This window comes from Ramularia collo-cygni (genome assembly GCF_900074925.1).
Source record: "Ramularia collo-cygni strain URUG2 genome assembly, contig: RCC_scaffold16, whole genome shotgun sequence".
NCBI classification, from domain to species: Eukaryota; Fungi; Ascomycota; class Dothideomycetes; order Mycosphaerellales; family Mycosphaerellaceae; genus Ramularia; species Ramularia collo-cygni.
Genome location: NW_019716270.1, coordinates 735,733 through 761,778, shown reverse-complemented (window position 1 = coordinate 761,778; position 26,046 = coordinate 735,733). Strand labels below are relative to the sequence as shown.

The 26,046-nt window shown below is 50.7% G+C and overlaps 12 protein-coding genes; 3 read left to right on the top strand and 9 right to left on the bottom strand.

The window, feature by feature from the left end:
* Positions 1-2,024: 2,024 nt before the first annotated feature.
* RCC_09177 (uncharacterized protein) lies at positions 2,025-4,496 on the bottom strand (the record flags this gene model as incomplete). The annotated part of the gene is made up of 1 exon (XM_023774419.1): positions 2,025-4,496. One exon carries the CDS (start codon positions 4,494-4,496, stop codon positions 2,025-2,027), a length of 2,472 nt encoding a protein of 823 aa, XP_023630187.1.
* A 1,252-nt stretch (positions 4,497-5,748) lies between these two features.
* Positions 5,749-6,112, bottom strand: RCC_09176 (uncharacterized protein; the record flags this gene model as incomplete). XM_023774418.1 has 2 exons in its annotated part: positions 5,749-5,843; positions 5,905-6,112. The coding sequence occupies 2 exons, from the start codon at positions 6,110-6,112 to the stop codon at positions 5,749-5,751; spliced, it is 303 nt and encodes a 100-aa protein (XP_023630186.1).
* A 373-nt stretch (positions 6,113-6,485) lies between these two features.
* RCC_09175 (uncharacterized protein) lies at positions 6,486-7,013 on the bottom strand (the record flags this gene model as incomplete). XM_023774417.1 has 3 exons in its annotated part: positions 6,486-6,762; positions 6,820-6,951; positions 7,006-7,013. 3 exons carry the CDS (start codon positions 7,011-7,013, stop codon positions 6,486-6,488), a joined length of 417 nt encoding a protein of 138 aa, XP_023630185.1.
* Positions 7,014-8,511: 1,498 nt separating this feature from the next.
* RCC_09174 (related to SER33 3-phosphoglycerate dehydrogenase) lies at positions 8,512-9,453 on the bottom strand (the record flags this gene model as incomplete). Its single annotated transcript, XM_023774416.1, has 1 exon — positions 8,512-9,453. The coding sequence occupies one exon, from the start codon at positions 9,451-9,453 to the stop codon at positions 8,512-8,514; it is 942 nt and encodes a 313-aa protein (XP_023630184.1).
* Positions 9,454-10,116: 663 nt separating this feature from the next.
* On the top strand, positions 10,117-11,434 carry RCC_09173 (related to cell wall glycosyl hydrolase YteR; the record flags this gene model as incomplete). XM_023774415.1 has 2 exons in its annotated part: positions 10,117-11,172; positions 11,225-11,434. The coding sequence occupies 2 exons, from the start codon at positions 10,117-10,119 to the stop codon at positions 11,432-11,434; spliced, it is 1,266 nt and encodes a 421-aa protein (XP_023630183.1).
* A 1,115-nt stretch (positions 11,435-12,549) lies between these two features.
* RCC_09172 (uncharacterized protein) lies at positions 12,550-14,367 on the bottom strand (the record flags this gene model as incomplete). The annotated part of the gene is made up of 1 exon (XM_023774414.1): positions 12,550-14,367. The coding sequence occupies one exon, from the start codon at positions 14,365-14,367 to the stop codon at positions 12,550-12,552; it is 1,818 nt and encodes a 605-aa protein (XP_023630182.1).
* Positions 14,368-14,581: 214 nt separating this feature from the next.
* Positions 14,582-15,802, top strand: RCC_09171 (uncharacterized protein; the record flags this gene model as incomplete). Its single annotated transcript, XM_023774413.1, has 1 exon — positions 14,582-15,802. The coding sequence occupies one exon, from the start codon at positions 14,582-14,584 to the stop codon at positions 15,800-15,802; it is 1,221 nt and encodes a 406-aa protein (XP_023630181.1).
* Positions 15,803-16,419: 617 nt separating this feature from the next.
* On the bottom strand, positions 16,420-18,169 carry RCC_09170 (probable MFS multidrug transporter; the record flags this gene model as incomplete). XM_023774412.1 has 3 exons in its annotated part: positions 16,420-16,811; positions 16,873-17,088; positions 17,149-18,169. The coding sequence occupies 3 exons, from the start codon at positions 18,167-18,169 to the stop codon at positions 16,420-16,422; spliced, it is 1,629 nt and encodes a 542-aa protein (XP_023630180.1).
* Positions 18,170-19,198: 1,029 nt separating this feature from the next.
* Positions 19,199-20,086, bottom strand: RCC_09169 (related to ureidoglycolate hydrolase; the record flags this gene model as incomplete). Its single annotated transcript, XM_023774411.1, has 1 exon — positions 19,199-20,086. The coding sequence occupies one exon, from the start codon at positions 20,084-20,086 to the stop codon at positions 19,199-19,201; it is 888 nt and encodes a 295-aa protein (XP_023630179.1).
* A 359-nt stretch (positions 20,087-20,445) lies between these two features.
* RCC_09168 (uncharacterized protein) lies at positions 20,446-21,690 on the top strand (the record flags this gene model as incomplete). The annotated part of the gene is made up of 1 exon (XM_023774410.1): positions 20,446-21,690. One exon carries the CDS (start codon positions 20,446-20,448, stop codon positions 21,688-21,690), a length of 1,245 nt encoding a protein of 414 aa, XP_023630178.1.
* Positions 21,691-22,133: 443 nt separating this feature from the next.
* RCC_09167 (uncharacterized protein) lies at positions 22,134-22,747 on the bottom strand (the record flags this gene model as incomplete). XM_023774409.1 has 2 exons in its annotated part: positions 22,134-22,655; positions 22,724-22,747. The coding sequence occupies 2 exons, from the start codon at positions 22,745-22,747 to the stop codon at positions 22,134-22,136; spliced, it is 546 nt and encodes a 181-aa protein (XP_023630177.1).
* A 623-nt stretch (positions 22,748-23,370) lies between these two features.
* On the bottom strand, positions 23,371-23,883 carry RCC_09166 (uncharacterized protein; the record flags this gene model as incomplete). Its single annotated transcript, XM_023774408.1, has 1 exon — positions 23,371-23,883. One exon carries the CDS (start codon positions 23,881-23,883, stop codon positions 23,371-23,373), a length of 513 nt encoding a protein of 170 aa, XP_023630176.1.
* Positions 23,884-26,046: the final 2,163 nt, after the last annotated feature.

Genomic DNA, 26,046 nt, shown 5'->3' with positions numbered 1-26,046 from the left:
ACCCTAACCCTAACCCTAACCCTAACCCTAACCCTAACCCTAACCCTAACCCTAACCCTAACCCTAACCCTAACCCTAACCCTAACCCTAACCCTTTACCTCTACGGCTTAACGAAGTACCGTCTCGTTACGATCCGGAAGTCGACTCGTATAACTAAGATACTTAAGATTATAGTTCTTAAGATATTCCGGCTACTAAGTCTTCTTAAACTATATCGTATAGTCGGTCTTTACGACCTTCGCTTCGACTACGTCCGTGTCCTTCTCGTATCGCTCGAGTATCGCGTTCTATTCTTCGAGTACCGCTAATAGCTTACCGTTATCGCCTACGCTCCGTCGAGAATTCGACCTTTTACGCCTATTCCCGTCTTCTCTACGTCCTTCTTCCGCTTACGTTTCTACTTCGTCGTTATAATCGACGGTAAAATATCGCTATAGCCTAGCGGCGGAGAAGAATGTCTATACCTATACTCGATACTAATGTTCTCGCTACTCCTTTATCGCCCGCTAGTTATAATCTTTATTATAGTACTTACRGATTTTATCGCGACTAACGGAGATACGCTTATACTCCGGCTCCTCGTAAATATATACTTAACGCGGTTTACCGAGAATATCGAACGGCGCCCCTAGTAGACGCGGAAGTAGTACCTCCCTTAGTTTTCGTAGTATTATATATACGAGACTATCGAGAATAGCCTACCGCTCTTTCTTTAAGCCGGGATAAGAGTCCTTTAGATACTAGCCGATACTACGAATAGTATAGCCGTATATACTATATATAACGACTCCGTACTCTAGTATCTAATAAAGATACTAAAGCGTATTACGAACGGTATTATACCCGACCGGGACGGTGTTATCGTCGCTCTACTATCGAGTATCGCCCGTATATAAAATTTCGCCGAGCGTAAAGCGGGAGTCCGACGCTATACGACCGACCGACTACGAGCGCCCTACGCGCCTAAAATAAGCGATCTAAATATAAGAATTAATTGTACGACGACCTAAGAGTATTATAAGAGTAGTATATATGTATTTACGTATATTTCGAGCGGTATTAGGGGTATAGAAAGATGCTAGGGGCTATATACTAGGGGCTATATATTCTAGCCTATACGCGACGCCCGCTAAACTAAATTCGGGGAGGGGGTAAGTTACCCCCTCCGAATCCTACTAGCTAGGACCCTTAGTACCTAGAGGTTTAGATTAATAGAAGGAAGGCCTTCTATATCGTTTATTAAGAGGGACTCTCTAGCTAGTAGAGTATTTTAATCGAATAGGTATATATAGTCGGATATAGTTACTTAGTTACCTTTCGTATAAAAGAAAGATAAATAATAGTCTTAGTCTTACTACTACTCTATTTATCGTAACTTCGATACGGTAGATAAGAATATAAGTACCTAGGCTAATTACTATATACTTATTATTCTTAATCCGGATCTAGATTCGGAGTTACTATTCCGTTTATATAATCTCTACTAAATAGAGAGATAAAAAAGTATTCCCTATTATAAGGAGTTATTTCTAATTATATAAAGGTCTAAACCGTTCGCTAAGTGTTTTTAGAGATACGGTCCTATACTAGCTAGTATATCTTATATCCGCTTTTCTATTATATATTCTATAAGATAAGATAGAGTATATAGTTCGGATATATAAGGTCTAATCCTAAATCCGGGACTATATACTAGACTTTTATAGAAGTAGTAGTAGTAATATCTACGAATTAGCTAGAAAATAAGTATATTCGCGAGTTCCGAATAACGAGTATATTCGTATACTCGATAAAAAACRAGAATATTCGCGTATTCGACGAAAAACGAGCATATTCGCGAGTTCGAAGAAAAACGAGTATATTCGCGAGTTCGACGAAAAACGAGTATATTCGCGAATTCGACGAAAACCGAGTATATTCGCGAATTTAACGAAGGACGAGCGTACCGTTAACCGTACGTAACGTGTACCTAATCTCGAACGATTACTTTCCTATCGCCGAATTAGAGACGAATGTGAATTTATTACTCCTTTTCTTCCCGCTTCTTCTTTAATTCAACCACGGCCTCCTTGAGCATCTTAACTAGATCTTCCCCTCCTAGGACTTTACCCTGATTTCTAGTACCTAAAGGACTTCCGGATGGCACGAGGCCGATAACCTTTTGCGAGACAAACATGGTTTCGGATACTGTTTGGTCGACGGGAAAATGTGGTGGAGGGTGTGACTGATTCTGTGACGTAGCTTGTTGGTTGGCGTTCAACTTGGCATGGTATGCAGCGTACGATTTTGAGAGAATGCCGGTCGGGAAGCCGGGCGCTGAGAACATTGGCGCAAAGTGTTTGGTGCTTGAGGATGGTAACGGCGGAGGTGCATTACTAGGAAGATGTGGACCAGTCATAGCCGATTCTACTTCATCCCCAGTTATAGTGCCTTTCTTCGCGAATTCAGCCTYTTCAGGACGAGACGCTGGCGTAGAAATCCCCTCTTTGACCCAATTCCGAACCGTCTCCATAATGTCCTTTGCATTGTCGTCAAAATGTCTCTTGACAATCTCAGTCCAGATGTTTTGTGTGTCAATTTTCGGCTCAATCTTCTCTTCCCCGAGGCCATCAGGGTTATCGAGACCATGGGGCGCTATGCTGAAGCTCTTCTGCTCCAACCAGTCAAGCATGGCAGTTTGAATCGTATGCGGGTAGAGGCTGCGGTTGTATGCCTTGCTCCCGTCAACTGCACCTGAGTAGGAGGAGTACTCGTGTCCGGGCTCGTTCTGCCACGGGTGTTCGCAGAATATCATGGCCTGGATGCTAACGACGATCTGCAGCAAAGTGCTCTGTTTTGGATCCCAGGGCTCACCAGGCCATGTGCCGAGCAGAGAAAGACATACCTGTCCACACTGATACAGGTTTGGGTTGAAGTTGACAACTCCACCACCAGTGGTCCGAAAATCCATCTTTGGTGGCAACCATGGAAAGCTTGCATCACACAAAAGGTCGAACTCGAACAGCCCATTCTCATACGGAGTATCCTTTGGTCCGATGATGAGGATCTTCATGATGCCTGGGCGTATTTCGCAGTATCTCACGAAGATACCCGGTGGGAGACCTGTCTTGAGCTGGCCAAGCTCTTGCATGATTCGCTTCATCTGCCCTGTTGGACGGGTTTCTTGCGGCGTCCCAGTGATCAGACCGTATCGATCTATGATGAAATGGTCTGGGACTTCCGAAATGGCAAATTCTTTGTGCCAGTGGTTTTTCTCGAGCTTTGACGTCTTCTTGACGAAGCCTGCGTTGGCAGCCATGAAGCCGTGAAGGTCGGTGATGGAGCGGAAAAGTCGAACATCATCGGCATTAGCGTCCGGTGTTTTCAACATGACATCTGCCACACTAGCGAGTTCGCTCGCCCACTTGGTAAGAGGGAAGGTTGTATCTGCGGCTTCTGATGCAAGCTCTGCTTCTCCGAGAGAGATCTGCAAGATGTTTGCAGCTGGGGAACGAATGATTCTCTCACCAAAAACTAGTGGACTCGTGGATGGATGCTTTGCGAGTATCTCGAGAAACTGAATGAGCGACATGTACAGTGCAGCCTGATTGATCACATCATCGAGATGGTTGTTCCGGAGAAGATCTGCTGTACGCTCCAAAATCGAGCTACAGAGTAGGAGGGATTGTATTTGCTTGCGAGGTGGATCGAAGTCACAAGCTTCTACACGTTCAACAGAAGGCAGTAGCTTGATCAAGCAATGCATCGCTTTTTGCGTCATGCTATCGTCCTCGTTCAGTGGTCGCGGCTCTGACGAGCGTGGCTGACCATGAGCCGCAAAAGCATCTACGGCAGGTTCAGCAGCTTGCTTGGCAAGAAATTCTTTGATGTAGTCTTCATAGTCGTCGTCATCGTCGGTGTGGGTGTATTCGCTTTCAAACCCTGCGGGCTGGGTAGTGTCGAGGTTGGGCGCTGTTGAGGGCATCTTGAGCTCTTTGGTAGTCTTGGGCATCTTTGGCGCTTTGTGAGCTTTCTCCCTTACACCTCCGTATCCTGTGCCGTTGTGGTGACCGCCCCAGCTGCCCTCTGCCCTCCCCAGCTCCGTATCTACCCAGCCGACCTTCTTGCTCTTCTTCTGAGCCTGGTTGTGCTTGGACATGCTGTCGAAGAAGCAGAGAACGATCCAGATCAAAGTCGCTCGAGAGTGAGGATGTGCAGTCTGTGTGCCGCAGGAGAGACAGTTGAGTTTTGTGCCATCTGCATGTTCAAGAAGGTTTCGAGCGTATGCAAGAATGTCGGCCTCCTTGAACAGCATCTGCCTGCACTTCTCGCACTTCGCTTTGATGATTGGCTGGGCGAAACTGCGGACGGACTCCTGTACCTCCTGAGCTTCCATTACAGTCGGCTCACTCTCCACCCCTCCGCTGTCTGGACGATTCATGGCGTCCGATTTCGACCATTCTTGATGGAGCCGCCGCGCGAGATCCGCATCTGCGTCTTCGAGAGGTGATGTCATTGCAGGCTTYGCTCCATTTTCTTGTGCGGCCTCGGAGGTACCACGGGTACTTTCACGGTCCAAGGTCGCCTGCAGTTGACGCGCGATTGCTGCATCTTCTTCCAAACCCATTTTCGACTTCCTCCGAGTTATAGATGCGCGCGGGGATCCAACACTTTCGTGTGAGYTTTGAGGATCTTCTGGCTCGGGCGAAGGTGAAATGTGATGTCGGTGTGGATGGTGGATAATGCGTATGTTGATGTTGATGTAATGTGCAGTGATGAAGTAAGAACCAGTGAAACACACGGGCGCTCCACTACTCCTTCCTCTCCTACAAGGTAGTCAATGGAAATAAAACACAATGAGAAATATAAATCACAATGAAGAATTTTGGACCATGGTTTTGTATGGAGCACCTTAAGGCAACACTCATATGCTTAATGTGCGGGAAATAATGTGTCACCACTTCGACTTTCGAACAACGGCCACCTTATGCCACAACCATTGCTCAGTGCAGAGATTTCATGGATACTGACGTTGACGACAAAGTCTTCGCCATGGGTGTTGATATTGACAACACAGCCTTCGTCATGGAGACTAGCATGTTGCTCCAACAAATGAGAATCCAGACAGCAAAGTTGCCATCACCGATCGAGACAGAGCCGCCTTCGGGAATCCCGAATCAAGATTCAGACACCAACGGCTTCTGTCACGCGCAGGAGACCGAGACAGTAGCCTCCTACGGCGCGCAATGAAGCCTCGAAACCGTCAAGCAGGAGGTATCGATATGCCTCGACCCAGCTCAAGCCAAGGGTGCCGCACCATTGTTCACACAAGTGACAAACGACGTTATGACCTCGCATTCAGGTCCATTCGTTATCCATTCTACCGCAGCCATTGCCGAAATGAACGAGTTCTGGGGTCCGAGTAAACCATTTTCGAAAGCTACCACAAATGTAGTCAATTTTACAAAAACGAGACCGCTGATACTTCCCTCCAAGCATCGCAGACGCGCAATCAAGCACTCCGGAGACAGGATCTCCTTGCGAAAAACGAACCTACGCGGACCTCCTCCAATCTTTTCGATACCAAAGACAGCCCCGTTGGAGTCAGCGTCTATCGCTACTCTCTCCCGCCAATATCGCCCGCAACACGCACAATATATATTGAGTGAGAATTGACCATCTCCATTGTCGCGAGAGCGCTCCCTACAGCCGAAGAGGGCTTTCACATCCTCAAAACAGTAGTTGTGTGGAGACTCAGTCCTCCTCTACTATGAGGCCGAGTCTGCCGTATCGCCAGTGTCATGTGTGCCGGATCCAGTAACAAGTACAACACCCGCGGGTTCAAGAACATAATCCCGATCTTCTTCAGTTGATAAGTCGGTAACCCGAAACGTGGGAATTACTACGAGGGCATTGCAACATACTGTCAACAGCATGGTGACCCCAATCGGTGCCACTGTTTATCCCAAGCTCAGTGACGTCTGGGTCGTTTCTATACCCACTGCATTGAATGCCGGCGTATTCAGAGACATCTGAAAAGTCGCCGAAGCTTCTAGAGTTGCTGATGATATCTTCGCAGCTGAGCTCGCCGTCAAAGACTCTCCAGCCCGACTCACATTCTGCAGCGGCCATAGCTGTCCACGAGCCCGACTTCTTAGAGCCACGAAATTTCCACAAGTCTTCGCACATCTCTACACATACCAACAGGCTGATGTAGAAAGCGGGGTCATATATCTGATTTATTCAACTCTCCGCATCATGTAGCACAAACTTTGGTCAAGGAGACATGTGGCAAGCGGAGGACATGTTCGAATACAAGAAGGATTTGTTCTCAATTTCAAGCCCTACCTGACGCTTGAGACATATTCTCTTGGCATTCAGCTGCAGAACTTGGCTTTCCTATTCAGGAAGGTGGAGGCTACACTGACGCACGTTTCCCTGTCGGAGTCCTGCGCTTTTTAAACCTCCAAACAGTGCAGCACGTCAATTGTGAGGTGGTTATGAACTAACACTCCCACTCCCAATCACAGTACAGCGCATCCCTCAAGGTAGCCCCGCCGGATTCCTTCCTGCCGACGCCCGGATAGTCCACATTCAATCTCGTCAGAGTACACTTGGGCTCACTAGCCAATGCCGGGATTCCCAGAGCTCGCACATGAAAGCTCACACCATCGACCTCCCAGGCATATCCATCACCATTGCTGAGGGCTCCATATTGGTCGGTACCACCGATCTCCTCCCAAACTCGCACACCGTCAATCCTGAGAGAGGCTGTGCCCTGACTGGATTGAATAAGTTAGAATACGGAGACGAGAGGAACTCTAGAAGCGCTTGCTCACAAGTTGGTTGCTGGTGGGCAGCGGGCGCAGCCGTTGCGCTGGCTCTGGGTTACTGAGGCAGCGAATTTGCATTCTCTGGCGGATGCTGTAGCTGCTAGAGCCATCCACAGGGAAGCGATTACAGCGGCGTTACTGAACAGCCTGTTAGTATGAGAGCAAGCGCAATGATCCCGCTGAGGTTCTCACAACTGCATTTTCGTTGTTGGGTGGAAAGGGCTGATAGATTGTCTCTTTGCTTGGTGGAGGATGTTGCTCTGTGCAAGTTGCTGAAGAGTACTGGATCAGTGGGATCAGAGAGCTCTATATATGTCTCTCGGCCAGGCGTATTAGTGATATCAATGACATCGCCGATCACCGGGCCATTTTCATTGTTCCTCTCGGCGGCCCCGAGCTCAGCGGGGTAGCGGCATTGGTTGATTGTTGGTGTTGTATTTCTCTCGAGTTGATCTGGTTTGCTACACTGCCCTTCTTGGCTAAGGAATTCAATTGCCTTGGCGAATCCTTCGTGCTGTTAGAGGATTGATATGCGGGTCAGTTCTTGGCAAATACCCCGGCCAACTCCACACTCTCCGTGACATGCCAGCTTCGAATGGTTGGTATGGCCCCGAGTTGAGGGAGATCGTGGAGGTAGCAGGTTTTTAAGTGGGGATGTCCATGCTCTGTCCTCTGGATCGTAGGAAGACAGTTGTGGTCTTGCTCATGATATCCACTTTCCCTCGGTCCCGAAGGTATAGATTTCCAATTTAATCGAAGCAAGATCATTGCGATCACCACTTCTATGATGTCTTCGGTCCCGACAGTGCCATGACAGCTACATTCACTGGAGGTGGTGCCAAGTGCCAAGAGCGGCGCGGCCGAAGTGTCAAGGAGGCCCACACGTTCTAAGAGACACGTGGGAAAGACCTCGCTTGCTTCAATGGCTTCTCACTCTTTCCAGTGAGTACCCTCTGTACTACAAGATCTTACACCTCCGGCTCAACCATAGCCCGCAGAAGTGGCAGCGGAAATAACATYGCTCTGTCTTCGCGAGCGCCGCGACCGCCTTTGTTGCTGGTGTTGGAGGAGCGGTACCACGCTCAGTCTCGGACTCCTACCTCAAAGCTCTCTTGGAGAAAGTTCAGGGTATCAATATTAAAGGCCATACACTTTCCCAGAAATGTCCGATCTCCTCGATCAACACATACACCTGCCTCGATACGCATAAGCTCAATTTTGGTAATCTGTTCCATGCGATACATTGCACACCCCCGACTGTTTTATGTTGGTAGTCATAATGCAAATTTTGTGGTTGTGCCGGTCGTCTGAAAGTCCTTGGTTTCTGATGCAGGTTCTCTGCACTTGATTCTGGAGAAGAGGATCCCTGCGCTTCAAGGTCAGACCGGTCTTCATCCTTAGCAAAGCTAGTCGTCGATACGGTGGAGATACGGCCATGCTGGCCCTTCACAGACTGTCACCATGCGACTGTTTTGTTGGTGAATGTGATGCCGCAATTCGATTGACAGATGTAAGTTCGCGTTCGTTACCTTGACTCGCTAACTAGATGCATGGCAACGGGAGGCTCACCTCTAAAGCGGCTACCCTTGCATCTGTCGTACTCAAAACTACTGAGCATGATCACATTCGTGGGGTTTGCCATGGCAAAAGGACACCTCACAACTTCGACTCCAACTTTCTTTTTCTGACCGTAGGGAGTCAAATTACATTTTTCAGCTCCTGCCCAGCCATAAACCGCCTGAGATTCTCGGAGATCAGACCTTCGCTTCCTTGCGGTCTTCCGCCAGCAGCATGAGGGCTGATGATCGTGTTGGGAGTCTTCCACAGTCTTGATTCTTGCTGCAGAGGTTCCTTGACAAACACATCGAGCGCAGCTCCTCCAATCTTTCCCGCCTCCAGTGCATCAGCGAGAGCCTCCTCGTCGATGCTTGTCCCACGACCAACATTGACCACCCAAGCATGGTTCGGCAATGAAGCCAAGGTCTCCTTGTTCAATACATTCTTGGTACTGTCGCTTCCTGGAAGGATCATGACAAGAGCGTCGGTCTTTTGGAGCTGAGCGGCCAGGTCTTGATCGGAAACGACCTTAATTCCATCGCGGATTCCCGCTGATCTCGCAACACCCGTGACGTTTGCACCCAAACTGATGAGATGAGGAGTGAGTGTCTTTGCGATATTGCCGAATCCCCAGATAGTCACATTTGCGCCACGTAGTGAGGTGAATTTGCCCTTTGGTCTGTCAGGCTGTGGTCCCCCAAGATGGGCGGGCCATTTTCCTTGGACTTGGCAGTCACGCATTTCGTAAAAACGTCTCGCAGCGTTCAGAAGCAGAGCAAGGGTGTGCTCGGCCACGGTGTAGTCGTGCAAGCTGGAGCCTGTGGTCACCACCACGGACTTGGAGAAGCCGGCGGAAAGGACATCGTTTGGTCCCGCTGCGAGTGACTGGATCCATTTGAGATTCTTCATCCGTGAAGCTGCATCTTTGAGGTTGTCGGATGTGTTGGTCCATGTGATGAGGATTTCGGCATCAACGAGATCATCCGGGATGGGCTTCTTGACATCGTAGGCATGGTATGTAGTCGCAAATCCGGCAAAGGAATCAATGTCGAGCTCCAGCGAGGTTGGGTAGAGGAGTTTCATCTTGGTCGTGTGTAGGAGTGCTGTTGTTTGATGGCGATTGTGTATGTCGTTCATGAGAAAATGGAAGTATCTCATTTCGGCAAATGGGGAGGTGACGTCGGCGTTTGTCGGCACTCGGCACTCGAGATTGAGTTCCGGCACGGGTCAACGGATCCCGAAGACGGCGAGATGGTGGAAAGATCTCGCTCACTCCCAGGTTTCCACCTCACTCTTCAACCCAGTGGACTCCATCCTCCTCACAGTCCCCGTCTACATCCATCTCAACTCCACTCCAATTGGCGGCCTGCTCACTAGAAACAGCTAGGCATGATCACAAGGATTCGATCATGCATTGTACATAATGCCCTACCCGGAACAGGCGTTCCTTTCTTCCATGCGAGATCTCATATCGCATAACTGACGATTCAGCATTGCGCCTTTACACCGACATTGACACCTTACATTACGAGTGTGAAGCGATCCAATGCGAACAGCATTGACGGTGGGTTCGCTTGGCGACTCTTTACCCGAAACATGCAGACCCGCCTAAGCACTGGAGATCTATGGAGACTAGTCACGATAACAGCAACGAACACCTTCAGGGATCGTAGGTACAAAGTAGGAGTTCTCATGGTCCTGTGTCTCAATGTTCATTATTTTCATTCCTCCCTTCTCTCCGTCAAAATGAATCACTTTTTCAGTTGGTTATTCGGTTGGCTGTTGGCCGCCCGTTCCGGCATCCCAGCGCAGTATCTGGAATGGGCCGCAGACACTTACATCCGTGAAGGTGTCAAGAAGGACTACCACTACACAACTTCCGTCCTTTACACAGGCTATGAGGATGCCATCGCTCTGACCCAAAACCAAACGCTCGTGGATTGGTACAAATCGCAGATTGATGAGGCCGTTGTCTTCGACAATGGGAGCATCGCAGACTGGAATCTCACCTATTACTCCCTCGACGACTACCGAATGGGCGTCAACTTCCTCTGGTGGTACGAACGCACTGGTGAGATGAAATACAAGACAGCCGCAGACACTATTCGCTGCCAACTTGATCGCCACCCGGTCAACTCGGAAGGAGGATTCTGGCATAGAGCTCCCATCTATGCGAATCAGATGTGGCTCGACGGAATCTTCATGGCCGACACTTTCTACGCAAGATGGACTGCCATGTTCGATTCCTCCAACACGACAGCCTGGGATCAAATCGTCCTCCAATTCGACCTCATCGAGGAACACTGCCGCGACACCACTTCCGGTCTTCTGTTCCATGGCTACGACGACAGCAAGGTAGCAGTATGGGCCGATCCGGTTACAGGAGCTGCGCCGATCGTCTGGTCTCGTGCAGTAGGCTGGTACTTCGTTGCTCTGCTGGAGGTCTTGGAAGTCTTCCCATCCTCCCATCCAGGAAAAGCCAGACTGTTAGAGTACTACATCACTCTTGCTGAAGCTGTTCGGAGCCATCAGGATGAAGAGACCGGAGGTTGGTGGCTTCTGATGAACGATAAGTTGCCAGAAATGGAAGGCAACTACATTGRGAGCTCTGCGAGTGCGATGTTCACCTACGGGATGTTTAAGGGCATTGAAGATGGCCACATTGCTGATGACTACTACCCGGCATCAAGGAAAGGCTACCATTTGCTGACCGACCGATTCGCTGTGAGGAATGAGAACGGCACCTTGAGATGGGAGGGAACCGTTGCTGTTGGAAGCTTGAAAGGCAATGCTTCGTTTGAGGTGAGTGATGATCGAGACCATTTTTTTATGAGTGCATGCTGACTATCCACAGTACTACACCGGAGTTCCTCTCGCGGTGAATGACTACAAGGGTGTTGGACCTTTCATGTGGGCAAGCCAGCCATCGCTGCATATTTAKATCGAGTTATTTGACAGCTCGACAGCACTATGCGAGTCTCATGACGTTGAATGTACTCTGCCAAGATTCAGCTCATTGGTGCGAGATGATCTGCAACGAGCTGGCCTCATATTCTTAGCATAACGACGCCCGTAATTGAAGCTAGTTACTTCATGTACACATATTTGCGAAACCATGCTCCCGCCTACGTTCATCTGCCTCACATGTCAGTGCGTTGAAGTTCCACTGGGAGTTAGCTACAGGCAGTCGATACAGATCTAGATGAGCCACCTTGAACCTTCAAATACCGGAGCAGCAACGAGCACTTGGAAACTTTGCTCCTTTCGGACGAGCATCTCTCTTTGTTCACGGTCTTATCAACGATATCGTTGCACATGGAGGCGACGATGCGTCCACGGGTGTAAGTCCCGAGATGCACTAACAAGACTTGTTGATTCACCACTGTAAATGTTATGAAGCTCCAACTTGGCTGACGACAAAACGATTCAAATTCCTGCTCTACTGCCCATTACTTTGATCTGATGTTCCCTTCAATTTGCCTCATGTGATCGTTCATGTTGTTAAACTACCGACTCATATCGTCTTTCAAAAGCGTAAGTAGGCTGTTGAAACAGTGGCTGTTCATCAGGTCGCGCACAAACAAAACAAGACCCTTCTGGTTCTAACTCATCGGGTTCACGTACTCCCGAAAGTGAGGATTCTCGAATCTTTCCCTCCGACGTCCCTTGTCATTGAACAGCGATGATTCCCGTATTACACTACTGGAATAGTGGCTGCATATGTCGTTGCAGCTAATTGCATCAATAACCGGGTTTTGAGAGCTCTGGCTTGAAAAAACTCCATATTGGGAAGTTGGAAGATGTGGCGTCCGGTTCCGCCCATCTGTAATGATCCGCACAGTGGCTTCTCTACGTAAGCGAATGGGTACAGTCTCATGGAATCAACCGCATAATCTGAGTGTGCCCACAAGCTGTATTGAAAGTACTAGCCTCGGCGCCCTGCTGTAGCCAGAATCTAATTTCATCGGCATGTTCGAGTAGATGTAACAAGTAAAGCCATCATCTCCAGCAGAGTTCGCCGAGATACAGCTTTGGAAGCCATGCTGAGATCATATCAAGTACTCACTCTCAATGGAGACAACGGAATTTTTGCTGCTAGGATCCTCTTTACTTGGAGCGACACCCATCGAGTAGCGGAGACAGCTGTTTAGAGATTGCCCTACTGACAGCTCTGCCTACCTATGTCTTCCCACCGCCAGCAAGAGGCGGTCTTCTTACTCTCCACACCTTTCCATGTTCGACGCTATCCCCAGTTAATGCCACCCAGGGTCGGTCCTGTTTGTCTTCGGGATCATGATACAAATCCTCCAGGTACGCCCAATCAGGTGAATCAAACCCTCCTCTGACCAACACCAGGTGCGCCTCCTCCGCAGCTTCTAGATCAACAGGCGTGATGATCTGAAGAGTTTTCTTCGCGACGTCGATCCCGCGAATCAGAGCAAGGCCAAGACATTGACAGGTGGATGGCAAAAACGGATGTTCAGTCTCGGCGATGTACGGGAAGTCTCCAACGTTAGTACGTTGCACATCGATCGAAGAAATTGTGGCCGAGTCAACAGTCACAATGGCAACGATTGCTCCATCTAGGGTTTCTGCGAGAAAGTCCGGGTGGGGTGCTTGTCCGTAAGAACGGAATGCGGTCAAGTCAGGATTGGCAGCTGCTTTGTATGAAAGCAGCCAGGGACGCAGAGTACTGAGAGGCTTCGGATTCCAGCTTGTAGTCCTCTCGTTCTTTGATGTGGGTTTGTGATGGAAGTAAGCCATGGTCACCATGGCTCTTTGCTCGGCTGGTGTTCGGGTGCCTTGAACTCTGGTTCGTCGAGCGATGAGATGCTGAGGGATGCCTATTGAGAGGGACGTTGAAAGTTCTGATTCTGGAGATTCTCCCAGCAAGACAAGTTCCGGCGGTGAGGCAAGTCTCTCAATAATGGATACCAAAGCACTGGCGCCTAGACCAGACGTCCAGCCGCAAGAATTGATAACCATGGGATATTGCCTGTGTGCTGCTTGTATGACGAGATCTTCAGCGCATGCTATATAGTGCTCTGCGTCGTCTTTGAAGGTTGTAGCGGCGATCGTGTGTGAGCGCACGAGGCGGAACGTTTTGGAATCAGTGGATGCAGGGTGAGAGTAAGGAGGACCGAGGATGGATGCCGAGACCTCTACAAGGGAGACTTGCCCGGGAGGTCCGAACTCGGGTTGACCAGGATCAAGGTCCAAGTACCAGCATTTGCGAGATGAACCAGGCCTACTGACGATCATGTTGCAAAGTAGGCGGTTGAAGGTTGACTTTCCAGAGGATTTCGGTCMAACAGTAAGAATCGCAGAGGTGGATGATGAATCTAATTTCGCATTAATGCGAGATAGAACCCGCTTTGTTCCCTCGTCGACCTCGAGTGGAAGGAGGGGACGGTTTAGGGGGTCAGAAGTGTTGTACTTCAGAAATTGAAAGCTCCGTTGCGATGCTACGGCTCCAATGTTGCGGAAAAGAGGGGAGAGCTTAGCAAGTTTGAGCAAGCCAGACTTGACGGACATGATACGAATGATTGAGTCGCTTCTCGCGGTGATGGATGGAAGTGCATGCGTCGATAAAGCGTAGACCCTTTGAGGTCCAAGATCAGGATGAATCATTGCACCATAGATGTTGACGACCCCCTTGAYGACTTTCAAATCGTACTCTCCGATAAATGTCGCACTTTGATCTGTCGAGAGGGCCATCTGCACGTAATTTTCGTCATCGTCGTCGGTGAGAGCAGTCCTCTCCACTATCGAAAGTGTGATTCTTGGTAGGACCAGTTTCTTCGCATCGGCCGCAGACTCCAGAGCATCATCGTCGGAAGCAGTGTATGGAGCTCCTACCACGGATTCGATCAGGTTATCYGAAGTCTTGGTTTGTGGTGGCTGTTCCTTCAACTGCCTTGCCTGTCGAGCAGCGGCGGCCGCACTCATTCCCTTTGTCGAGCCAAAGGCTTCCTTGGCCGACCTCTTCTGCGCCATTGTACCATGAAGTTGTCCTGATGGATACTCAAAGTGGAGGATGAGGTTGAAAGTTTAACCTTTCTTTTCCGACCCACCGCCGGCAGTCCCCGCGACGCCAGCTCACCGCCTTCCACTCTGAGGTACTGCGCGAAGCTAACCGGCAGAAGTCGCCAAACTTTTGCGATTGAAGATCGGCGCATCGCGACATCTTCCACATCACAAGACGAGCACCATGGCTAAGCCTCAAGACACCAAGAAGGCGTCGTCGAAGAAGGAGAAGACGGTCAAGGTCAAGACGGCGGGACTGAGTGAGGATCGTGTGGTGGACTCGGACAGCGAGAGCGAACAGAAAAAGACCAAGACCAAGACTCCGGTCAAGGCTGTGGAAAAGGAAAAGGGAAAGGAAAAGGGAAAGGCGGAGAAGAGCAAGAGCAAGGCATCCGCCAAGAAGGCTGTCGTCCCGCCCCCTCCACCGCCACCGCYGGCGAAGGTGGAGAGCAGCGACGGTGACACGGACTCAGACTCGGACTCGGAGATCAGCAGCGATGGTTTGGACGGCGACGATGAATCCACGGCGAGCGAGAGCGAAGAAGTGGCAGAAGCAGCAAAAGTCAAGGCCAATGGAGTGAAGCGGAAGGTGGRCCATGTCACCGCTGCGGAGGAGGAGGAATCCAGCAGTTCGAGTGAAAGTCTGGCAGAAACATCACAACCCGCGGCCAAAAAGGCCAAAACACAACCCAAGGCGGCATCTCCGGAGAAGCGTGAAGCATCCGCGCCACTTTCTGCAATCCCCACCAAATCGTTCGCCGCACCGAAAGATTTCCAGCCGGTCGATGTGGCCAAGCTACACTCGACCTTTCCCAGCAATCTCCAAGGAAAGCAGATCTGGCATATTACGGCACCATCGGCACTGCCCATCTCGGAAATCAAGAGCGTTGGACTAGACGCCATTGCGAKTGGCAGTGCGGTCTTGTCACACAAGGGATCAGACTACACTCTCGCTCAAGACACATCCACAAGTAGCAAAACATTCACCGTCTTCCTTCCCGACAAGGAGGGATACAGAAGGTCAGACGCGCCGGTGGATAGAACCTTGCATCTGCAGCAAAAGGTCAATCTGCCGCGTCTGACCAGCAAGCAAGCCAAGACGGAAACTGGAGGAGAGATCGCTGCAGATGTCTGGAAACCGGTCGAGGAGGGCGTAAGACCGCAACCCAAAGGCATGAGAATGAGGTATAAGCCACCCGGGTTCGGACTCGGGGAGCCGGGTCTTGGGAGTGACGACGAGGAAGAGGGATTCAAGTTGCCTGGCAAGGGCAGGAAGCCCAAAAAGTCACGAAGGGAGAGTGGAGATGCAATGGAGGGTGTGGAGAGTACGAGTAAGGAGATGAGTAAAGAGGAGCGGAAGAAGGCCAAGAAGGACGCAAAGGTGAGAGCTGGGAATGCCGTGTAAGATTGGGTATGTAGGACAATGTGGGAATGTTCTCTCTCAAGGACGAGACTTCGCAAAGACGTGCCGTGTGTAGGACAAGCATCTCAGGTCCAACAGCGAACCGCATACATCCAAAAGCCTTGGAGCAAATCACACATCAAATCTGACCGAGGGGGGTTCAACACTACGGTTGCCTCGAAAAAGCCATCCTCCGATAGACCAGGATTCTCAGTGGCAAGTCTCGCTAGATCAGAGCGGTCGACATGAGAACTATTCACCAAAACATGACTCTTAGGGGAATGCTCATATCATCTCCAGCGAAGTTGCTTGTTCTGGAGCTGCTAGAGCCCCATCTACTGATCCATCGGTCACCTAGCGTAATCGTCAAACAGGTTCCACTCCCAGAGCTGTCGCTATGAAACATGATCAACAACACCAGCGCCCTGAACTGCTCTCTCGATTGATGGATAAGCTACTCCGCTAGTAGCAAGGATTCTAGCAGGCCTAGAATCATTAAGCCTGCAAAAGGCGAGGCCTTGGGACGTTGTGGGTTGACCGAGGATGCCTTGCCCCGATGTATAATCCTCGTATCGACAGCTCTGCCCACTCCATCTAATCACCCTTCCCAGCCCCTCCTCTCACTGCGCTCCCTCTGTCATATTCTCCTCATCTCCACTAAAAGCATACTTACTATGCCTCCTAATCGCCGCTCCCTTGTAATAAAACACAAATGGGATCGCACAGCACGCCAAGGCCAAAAACGCCAACAGCGTGCTGGCCCATTGATCGCCCAACCTCTCATACATTCTTCCCGTGAACAACACCACCGCCGCACCCCAGAGACTTCTCAAAAAGGTTTTGGCAGCCAGAGCGCTAGCGGCTTGATGTTGGTAGGAGTCGACGAGGTAGTTGTTAGCGCTATTGTAAAGGAAAATAAAACCGAAGCCCACTGGGAGACCGCCAATTGCTGGGCCGGCCCAGGAGAGGTGCGGGTAGGACGTCCAGGCGAAGATGAAGAGGCCGACAGGGACTGTCGGGACAGGACTAGTTAGCTGAGGGCTGTATGCGGACGGACGAGAAGGTTGACTTACTAAACCAACAAGCGAACATCATAGGTATCAGACGTGCTTCGGCCGGTGGTTTCCCATTGTGTTTGCGCACGAGGTTCATGTAATGCTTGTTGACTAAAGGGGCACAAGCTGCGGAGAGAAGCACCCCGATCGCCATGGGGATGAACATCAGACCTGTGGTGGAGGCGGAGTAGCCTTTACCGTTTTGGTAGACGATGGGGAATGCGACGAAGAACACTGCGAGAAGTCAGCCTCCCAGATCACCTTCTTTCCAATAGCACCCCAAAGGAGACTTACTGTAAAGTAGACCGTAGAGTACAGTCATGTAGAGCGTCAAAAAGAAGACAATCGGCTCTCTGAATAAAAGCTGGAATGGCCTGAGAAGGAACACCACCAACCGCTCACCAAAAGGTCTCAAGTCCAAAYCCTGCTCAGTAACGAACTTGTCGTCTCCGGTTTCCTTCCTCATCTTTCTCGYCCTCCTCGCCAAGATCTCTGGCGCATAAGTCTCCGGAACCGTAAAGGCCATCAAACAGTAACAGAACCCTGACAAAATCAATTGAATCCAATACAACCACCTCCAACCCAGAGAATCAAAGACAAACCCCCCAACAAGCGGTCCAATAGCAGGCCCAATAAACGGCGCAGCAGAAAAGACAGCCATCGGAACACCCCTCTCATCATTCTTCCACAAATCCGCCAGAGTCCCCCCTACAAGCGTCATGGGTGCCGAAAACGCAATGCCATCGATAGCTCGACAGACCAACAACGTCGCCACATTCTCCGAAACCGCACAAGGAATGACGAAAACGACAGCAACAAGAAGCGTACTGATATAAATCTTCTGCCTTCCCAAAATCTCACTCAGCGGAGCAAAAGCCATCGGTCCGATTCCAAATCCCACGACGAAGAATGTTATCGCGAGGAGAGAGACCGTTTCGCTGATTTGGAAGGTCTCCATGGGGGATCTGGGACCTGCGATTCCGGCTGTGATGACAGAACTGTCGAAGGCGACGGCGAAGCAGGTTATGGCTACGACCATTGTGCACCACCATTTGAACGCCTTGGACCAGTTTTTGGGGTTGTCGGGGTCGTTGGGCTTGAATGTCACGAGTTCGTAGTGTTTGTTGGGTCTGTTGGAGTGGATGGATTGGAGACCTGTAGGTGTTTCTTGGGTGTATTCTGTCATGCGGGCTTCGGAGGTGAGGGTTCGGTAGGGGAGGTTGAGCAGGTCTTCTGGTTGGAGGTCATGGCTGGTGGGTGGAAGGTGGTCTTTCTCGGTGATGGATGTGGCTCGGCTGGATGATTCGGAAGACATCTTTCGAGTTTCTGAAGTCATGGCTGGGCAAGGTATCGAGGACATGCGCTAGGGAAGAGGAGCGAAAGACTTCCATCGTACCCACCATGGACAGTATATATACATGCCTCGTGCATGGGCAATGAGAATTGTGTAAAAGATCCGAGCGGAAAGAAAGCGGCCCACACTCTTCTCATCACCAGACATGTCAGTGGTATACATCCACCGAGCGATGTCCGAGGGCGTCATTAATCCTTGTGCCGATTGTTGCAGTGGGTCCATCACGAGGAAAAACGGAGCGGACCTGACCGTTGGCAGCAATGGTTCGAAGGATCTTCAGATATCAATGCAAGGATTGTCCATAGTGCAGAATGTAGTCCCGCGATTGGAGTTGATCGCTTCGTACGATGTCGCGGTGGAAGCCGAGTAAAAGGCCGAAGTCGCGAGGAAGACTTCGATGCAAGATTGTGCAAATCATTTTCCAACCTCGTGAGTCTTCATTCCTCGATTCCATCAGCTTGATCCCAGCTTGGGCGTTGCAGTCTGATATTGTAGCGATGAGTGTCGATCAAGGCCTCATTTCAGGACGTTGACATCAGACGACACCTCCATGGCGACTTCTCAGGACTCGATGTTAGAGACAACATGAACCGGATGTCGACCGCATACCTAGCTTGCCCATAAGCCATGGAGATCAAGTACCGTGGTCACAACGCGCAGTTTTGATGCTTTGATGGGAAAGCAGTGAGCGTCCAGGACAGTTCGCAGATTTGAAGTCTTCACTCTTGTGCAGATGATGACGTATCAAAGCTAGCTCGCTTGAATGATTGCCCGGCGACGAAGCAACCTCGCAAGTACCGTAAGCATAGGTATCAAGAGTTGACATGCAATACCTAGCTGATAGTAGCCAACTCGAGCGTGGTGGAAGACATGTTGCGATGGTAGTCATAAAGTCCATTGATCAACACTCTGCCAGAGACATCCCAACTCCCGCGTGAAAGCATCATAACTTTTCTTAACGCCAGAACCACCTTATACATAATTGAGGTCTCACAATTTCGCTCGCATGATTCCCGCTCCACTAGCCGAGGAATCCTCATCACCACCATCACCACCATCGACATCAACAACGACTCCCTCCCCACCACCCTCACTCCTAACCAAGCACTCTTGACAATCTTCCTCGCCAACTCCATTTGCATACTGCACGACAACAAATGGAATAGACTTACTTCCCAGTACAACCATCGGAGCATGCCATGTTCCCGGTCCATACGTGACGGCTTGGTCGCCTTTCACGATAAAGGCCTGCAATCGTTCGAGATCCGGCATCCCTGGACCTTTAGGTCTCCTCTCCGGCTCGAGCGTTGAAGCAGGTGTGGTTCTCGGAGCATGATCATTGGTGAACGGATTCGGCCTCGCACCCATCAAGCGTTCCTTCAAGCTTCTCCTCCTCCGTGGGGTTGGGGGTGTGGGGTATGGTTTCGGCACCGTCTCTATTTTGGTGGGTAGAAGAGTCGGCGCGACAATGACGAGATACTTGGTTTCAGCATCCCCCGCGGCGATTCCAAGCGGGATGAACGTCTGGCTTGTATACGGATGTCGTTCCAGAATCTCCACCGGGAAGACCTTGCCTACCGTGCCGGAATGGGCTTGCAGATCTCTCGGCTCACAATCAAACATGTTGACAACACTGTTGCCCTGTTTACCACTTGATGCATGAGTGGCATAGTGGTTGTCCAAATATGTAACGTCGAGGTATTTGGTGGCAGTTCCTTGATTGGCCTTGACCGACCGCAGCTGTCTCACAGCAGAATTCTTCGCCGGCGACGATGGTCTTTCAATCACCTCTCCAAAGGGAGCAAAACTCGCACGATCAATTGTTTTTGAAGCTCGAATGACTCTGCTCGTCGTCACGGCCATTGGAAGGTCGCCCATTGCCGCGATTGCTAGCGTATCCCGTGGCTGCGTACTCGTCGTCGTCCAGAAACGCCGATTCTCTCACAATATTCTTCTTTCGAAAGGTATTCTTGACTTTCCGCCACCAGTTGTTTTGGGTTGGAGAGTTGGGTCCTCTGGTTGGCATGTTGGAGGGAAAGAAGAGGAGGGGAGATCTTGTCGGCAAGAGGTAAGCGCGAATGCAGGCGGCGGCGGGGAGGGGCATCCGCTCTTTAAGCTCCAACGGCGTGAGTTTAGCGCCGATCGTACGCGAAACAACTTCGCCAACTTTGTGACGCGTCGCGTCTGGGATCTCCTGGTYCAAATCGACTGCTTCGCCGTCTTTTGGACGTGTTGAGATGATGGAGAGCAGGGCGATCGAGACGGAGAATGCTGCGCCGCCCTCCACCCCCGCCACCGCTGCGCCCTCTTCTGACGCCGTCGATGCATCCACTCCGCCGAGCAGTCCGCCTGCCTTTCCTTGGGAGCTGGAAAAAGAGATGCAACAGACCTATCACGCCCCAGAGAGGAATGTCTTCTCGGTGCTAGGGAAGCGGAAACTCACTGCGATGAGTGAGAATGTCATTACTACCGCGGCGAGGAAGACGAAGAGGAGCGATGATGGAAAGACACAGATGCAGCTTCACCTGGGACAGAAGATCCAGAAGAGATGCAAAGAGTGCGGGATGCAGTATGTTGCTTCGTCGAATGAGGATCGACAATTACATGCAAAGTTCCACAAGCAACATACAGAAGGTGTGGATGTGGGAATCACCTTTGTGGAGCATGCGCCGGGTGGCATGGGACGACGGTTGTATGACGGTGTGGAAGGAAGAGAGGGAGACAAGATTGTCATGGTGGATTGCTTCGACAAGAAGCCGAGACGGAGAAAAGGACAGGAGGTGCTGGACATTGTGCAGAGAGACTTGGGGGCGGTGGAGATTGCCGAAGCGGACATCTGGGAGGCTCCTAAAGATGACATTGCCGAGCCCAGATTTCGATCTCTAATGTACGTGCGAGAGGGAAAATGCCTCGGTTTTCTGTTGGTGGAGAGGATCAGCGAGGCATTCGAAGTCTTGCCCCCTACCATTCCATCCGAAGAGGCTGCAAGACACACTCCGGCACCAGACAAGCACTTGGCGACAGCAAAGACTTCGGCATTGGCTGCCCTCAAAGCACGAAAAATGGCAGCAGAGGCCGCCCGCTTGCAGAAGGAGGCATTACTCCAAGCCGCAGCCAAGAAGCCTCTTGTGCTCTCCAAGGTAAGATCTCCTGCGGTCCTGGGGATCTGCCGGATATGGACATTACCTTCGCACCGAGGTCAAGGCATCGCAGTAGCTCTGTTGGATGCTGCGGTGGAGTGGCACAATGGTCATGTCAAGTTCATCGAGAAGGACTTCCCAAAGTTGAAGCTGAAGTGGAGGTCTGAGAAGTTGAACGGCGAAGCGCTTGCAGAGAAGATTGCAATCGTCGAAGAAAGGATGCGGACTTCGAAGGTCATTGAGAAGAAGGATGTGGCTTTCTCACAGCCCACAGCGGCTGGAACGAAACTAGCGAGGAAGTGGACCGGGAAGATGAGTGGATGGAAAGTGTATGTGGACTGACAGTACAAGATGAGACGAGAAGAGATCGAATAGAGGAGGCTTATCGCTATGAGACCAATGGATGCCAATGGCTGCAGATACGAAGAAGACTCTGTCTTGTGCCGAGACACACTCCCTTCCACTTGTAATCCCGCTGCAGTCCTTCACAAATTGCCTGACCTTCACCATCCGGCTGTTGGCCATGCACACGGACTTGGCTGCCCATGCAAAGTTGATGACGGACGTTCCATCGATAAGCTTGAAGAGATCTTCGCTCGTACGAGTCGTCTTCTCTGCACTTGATGGCGACAGCGAGCCTCGCTTGATTGGCAAAAGCTGCCTAGTCGCGCCACAGCGTCCGTTGATCTTGGGGTTCTTGCCACACCCGAGGCGAGGTATATGGAGCTCAACTTCACTCCTTACCAACTGCTCACCATCAGGGCATCATCAGATGGGCGGGGGCATTACAGCACATGTGCAGTGCGCCGGATCTTGAAGGAGTCATGCGATCCTTCAGCGGCCCAAGTGATGCCTCCACAGGTGTTGACAAGCTTKGCCGCGATATAGAGGTTTGCAAAGGAGGCTTTGCGGATGTCAAGAGTGCCACGAGGTATTTCCGCTCCGTTTCGGACGTCCTCCAAGCTGTCGTAGATCCACCGTCCCAGACTTGATACCGTGAATCCCGCTACATCCGATACGGCGATGCGAATGCTGCGGATCGCGTTCTGGTGCTCTTCGGAGAGCTGGGAAAGCCAGGCTGGCAAGAGAATAGGGGTTGCGTTGGTGAATTGTCCGACGAAGACGACTTTTCTATAGTATTCCTCCGCGAACTTGGCTCGAATAGCGCGGTTCAGCTGCAGAGCGGCGGGCGCACGATGGTCTGGAACGATGGCGACGGTGTCGGGGATCTCGAGGAAAGCCATCTTGAAGATCTGATCTTGAAGCTCCTGTGCGAGGTCCTGGATCCGCGCATCGAGGACGTTGTCCTGTAGTCCATCAGTAACTGCTGCCTCAAATTCTGGGGTGCTTATTGCACTTGCGGAGCATTACCTACCGAAGTAGTGATGGTGGCTGCCATGATGAAGTGCTACCTCGGGAGCTTTGGGAGTGATGAAATGATGTGGTGGTGGTGACGTGGAGTGTCGTTCTGACGAGTGCGTTGATGGAAGCGTGCAGTGATGGATGTTCTTGGCATGAAAAAGTGAAGTGAAAGCTGATGGGCACTCGGAGAAAGAACATGAAGCACAGGGACATGCAGATCTTTCATATGAAAGGTTGACTTGGGCATGCACAAGGTCAGTGCCTTCGTTTGCATGCTATTTCGAAGTTATCTGGCGTCTGGGCTGGGTTGTTTTATATTATGCGATGGGTGTCTTCGCGCTGCATCACCGGTACGACGGGAAATACAGCATGCACATGCTGGAGTAGTCAACAAGAGAATTTTGCAAGCTGAGACGCCTGGTCTTCTACTCGCAATGATCTGTCCACGAGAATGCTTGAGAGAGTTGTCTCGTCCTCCGGTTGCCACTATACTCGTGAGAAGATCTTCCATTCGATACATTTCCTGGCCGATGTATGAGATTGCTGCTGGTATCTGCAAAGCTCCTATCTGGTCCGAGTCCTCCCCGATGATCGCGGAGAATCTGCCGTCAGAGCCCAATCATGCTGGAGATGTTCTGTGTCTTCCTCGCCAAGGTCTCGTTACTTGTGATAGACTGCGTAGTCTCCCATGTGGCTGCATTTCACACCACCGTCCTCATCGACGTAGATGAACTCCAAATGAAGCTTTTCGAGCTTATCAGAGCAAGCGAGATCTACCTTGACGACGGCCAGGAACAAGCTGTTGTAGATCGATCTGCCTACATTCTTCCATGACGAATGCTGGGGGTCCCTGAGCGTCACACGAACGGTTTGCTGGGCTTTCTGATGTGAAGACGTGAGGACAGATAGCCAGCGCTTGAAGGCCTCCAACTGTTGCAAATAAGTAGGGCTCGAAGAAAAAATTGACATCTCGAATACGACAGTTTCGTAGTATCGCTTCGCAAACTCGGCACGCATCGTACGGTTTAGTTGTAGACCAAGAGGTGGCTTATAGTCCTTGGTGAATGCGATGGTGGCTGGAGTCTCAAAGGCTTCTGTGAATCCGAGGATCATGTCTTGCAGCTCCTGCGGGAGGTTTTGGATACGCGCGTCGAGGTCGGCGATGGATGCCATGATACGGAGCTGGCACGGTATGGCTGAACAAGAAAAGAAGCTGATGTTGATGGTATGATATCCTTAAAAGATCGCGGTGGGAAAGATTTCAGCGAGGTGGCAGTGGGACACGTATGCAGAAAGAGATAAAGTTGAAGTCATTGGTCACTTGGGAACTTTGAATGAATGGTCCGTCGGGAAGTTTGAATGGAGATACGGACCATGGACGCAATGCGGATCCCCACGGGAAAGAGGTTACTTTTGCGGGAGCCAGATCGGATCTTAGGACACGTCTACTTAAAAGCCCAGCCGCGCAGGTTTTGACCGAATCTCCAGCAAGTTGCAATGCTGTCAATGTGAGAGTTTTCCATCAAGATGAGATACCCTTGCTCATCCTCGTACCGTCTTGCACCTGGCTCTTAGCATGATCGGCGGCGCTAGAGCTATCGGAAGAACCCTTGACGATAGCAGAGCGGCCCACTGTACGATAAACAGAGCAGTTGAGGGCGCTGCGGAGTATGGTGGTCGTAAGAGAAGTTTTGCTGGCTGCGGGCCGCTGTGATGGTGATGTGATCTTCAAACAACCCTTGCTCGCTCTTAGACATCTCTCCTGGACATGGTCGCAGCCATGTCTCAAACGACTTCGCTCTGGTATAACGATTAGTATGGAGTCAATGTCAATCAGGTTCTTTGTCAACGATACACGCCACCATATCACTCCTGGAAGGCACTGTAATCTCCTTCGTACGCTCTGACCGCATCGCCAGCTGAGTTGATAAAGTCAAACTCCAGCCGAAGGCCTTCGAGCTTCGCACCCCTTGCATCCTCTCCTTCCTTCGTCCGAAGTTTCACGAGGTAGTTGAACGCTACCCGGCCGAGCTTCGCAAAAAATATGTGCGTCGACCCAAAATGGGTGCGGAGGGGTCTTTCTCTCCCCGTGATGCGAATAGTCTGGACGGCCTTGAGATGGGAGTGCGGGATTTTCACCAGCCAGTCCGAAAGAAACTTGAAATCTTCGGACGTAAAGTTACACTTCACGATAGCCGTTCCATAGTACTCTCTGGCAAACTGCGCACGGATCCTACGGTTCAGCTGTAGACCAACAGGCGGCTTATAGGCCTCGTCGATGGAGATTGTAGCCGGCGTTACGAAAGCGACCGTGAGCCCAAAGATGATGTCCTGAAGCTCCTGTGGTAACGCTTGAATTGCTTCATCCAGGCTTCTAGAAACTAGAATTGATTTCGGTGATGGTAGCCATGATCAGATAAGCGGCTGAGGGGAACGGTCGTAGGATAGAGGCAGCAGTCGAGAGTGAAGATGTGATGAAGAGAGGGGCTTGATCGAGTTGCAGTACTTTTATGGAATTCAAGTCATCGCCGAGTATGTGGTGATGCAGTGGAGAGGGGGATTTTCTGTAGATTAAATAGATGTTGGTGGTGACAAAGCAAGCACGGACTCGCTGCCAATTTTCACGTGCGAATTTGACTTTTCAAGAGCATCCATGGATCTCAAGAGCCTATCTCCGCATAGCAGGATAATCCAGGGATCGATTGGGTCTATAGATCCACTTCCTCGTGACGCAGGACCGCGAAGATACCGGAAGTCACCAGTTATAAAGCGATTTTGGCGAAAACTCAAAGCTTTCACACGGTGCTTAAAACGAGGCTAATCATCACTACAAATGGATTTCAGAGCCGGCAAAGTGCAAAGACCCGAGCATACACTTCATTGGCATGAAGATGAAAACTTGATGGCAATACCCTTGAGGGTCCGGGATATTTCCTCGCCTGACAGCTCAATGATAAAATCTCAATTCTGCGCTTTGGCAAACACGGGATKTCGCCGGGCTTTGGCTTTTGGTAGAGTATACTATTCTAAGACAGTCGACCTTAACTCTACCCAAACTCCAGGATGATGCGAAGCAACGATCGAGATGATCACGGACATGCTCTCCTTGGCGAAGAAACGCTGGCTAGAATCGCAAGGCGTTCAAGAAGCGGCTACAAGAACATTCTGCTGCAGGAGGCTAAAAGATGCAAAAGGGCTTAATGCTCGCCTAGGCAGTATCGCAACCGGAGGAGAAATGAGAAACGGTCATCTGGTTGGCACTGATGGTCTTTATCCCGATATTTTTAACCCCGATACCCGTCCTCGCGGTTTGATCCAGTTGGCAGTATTCCTGGA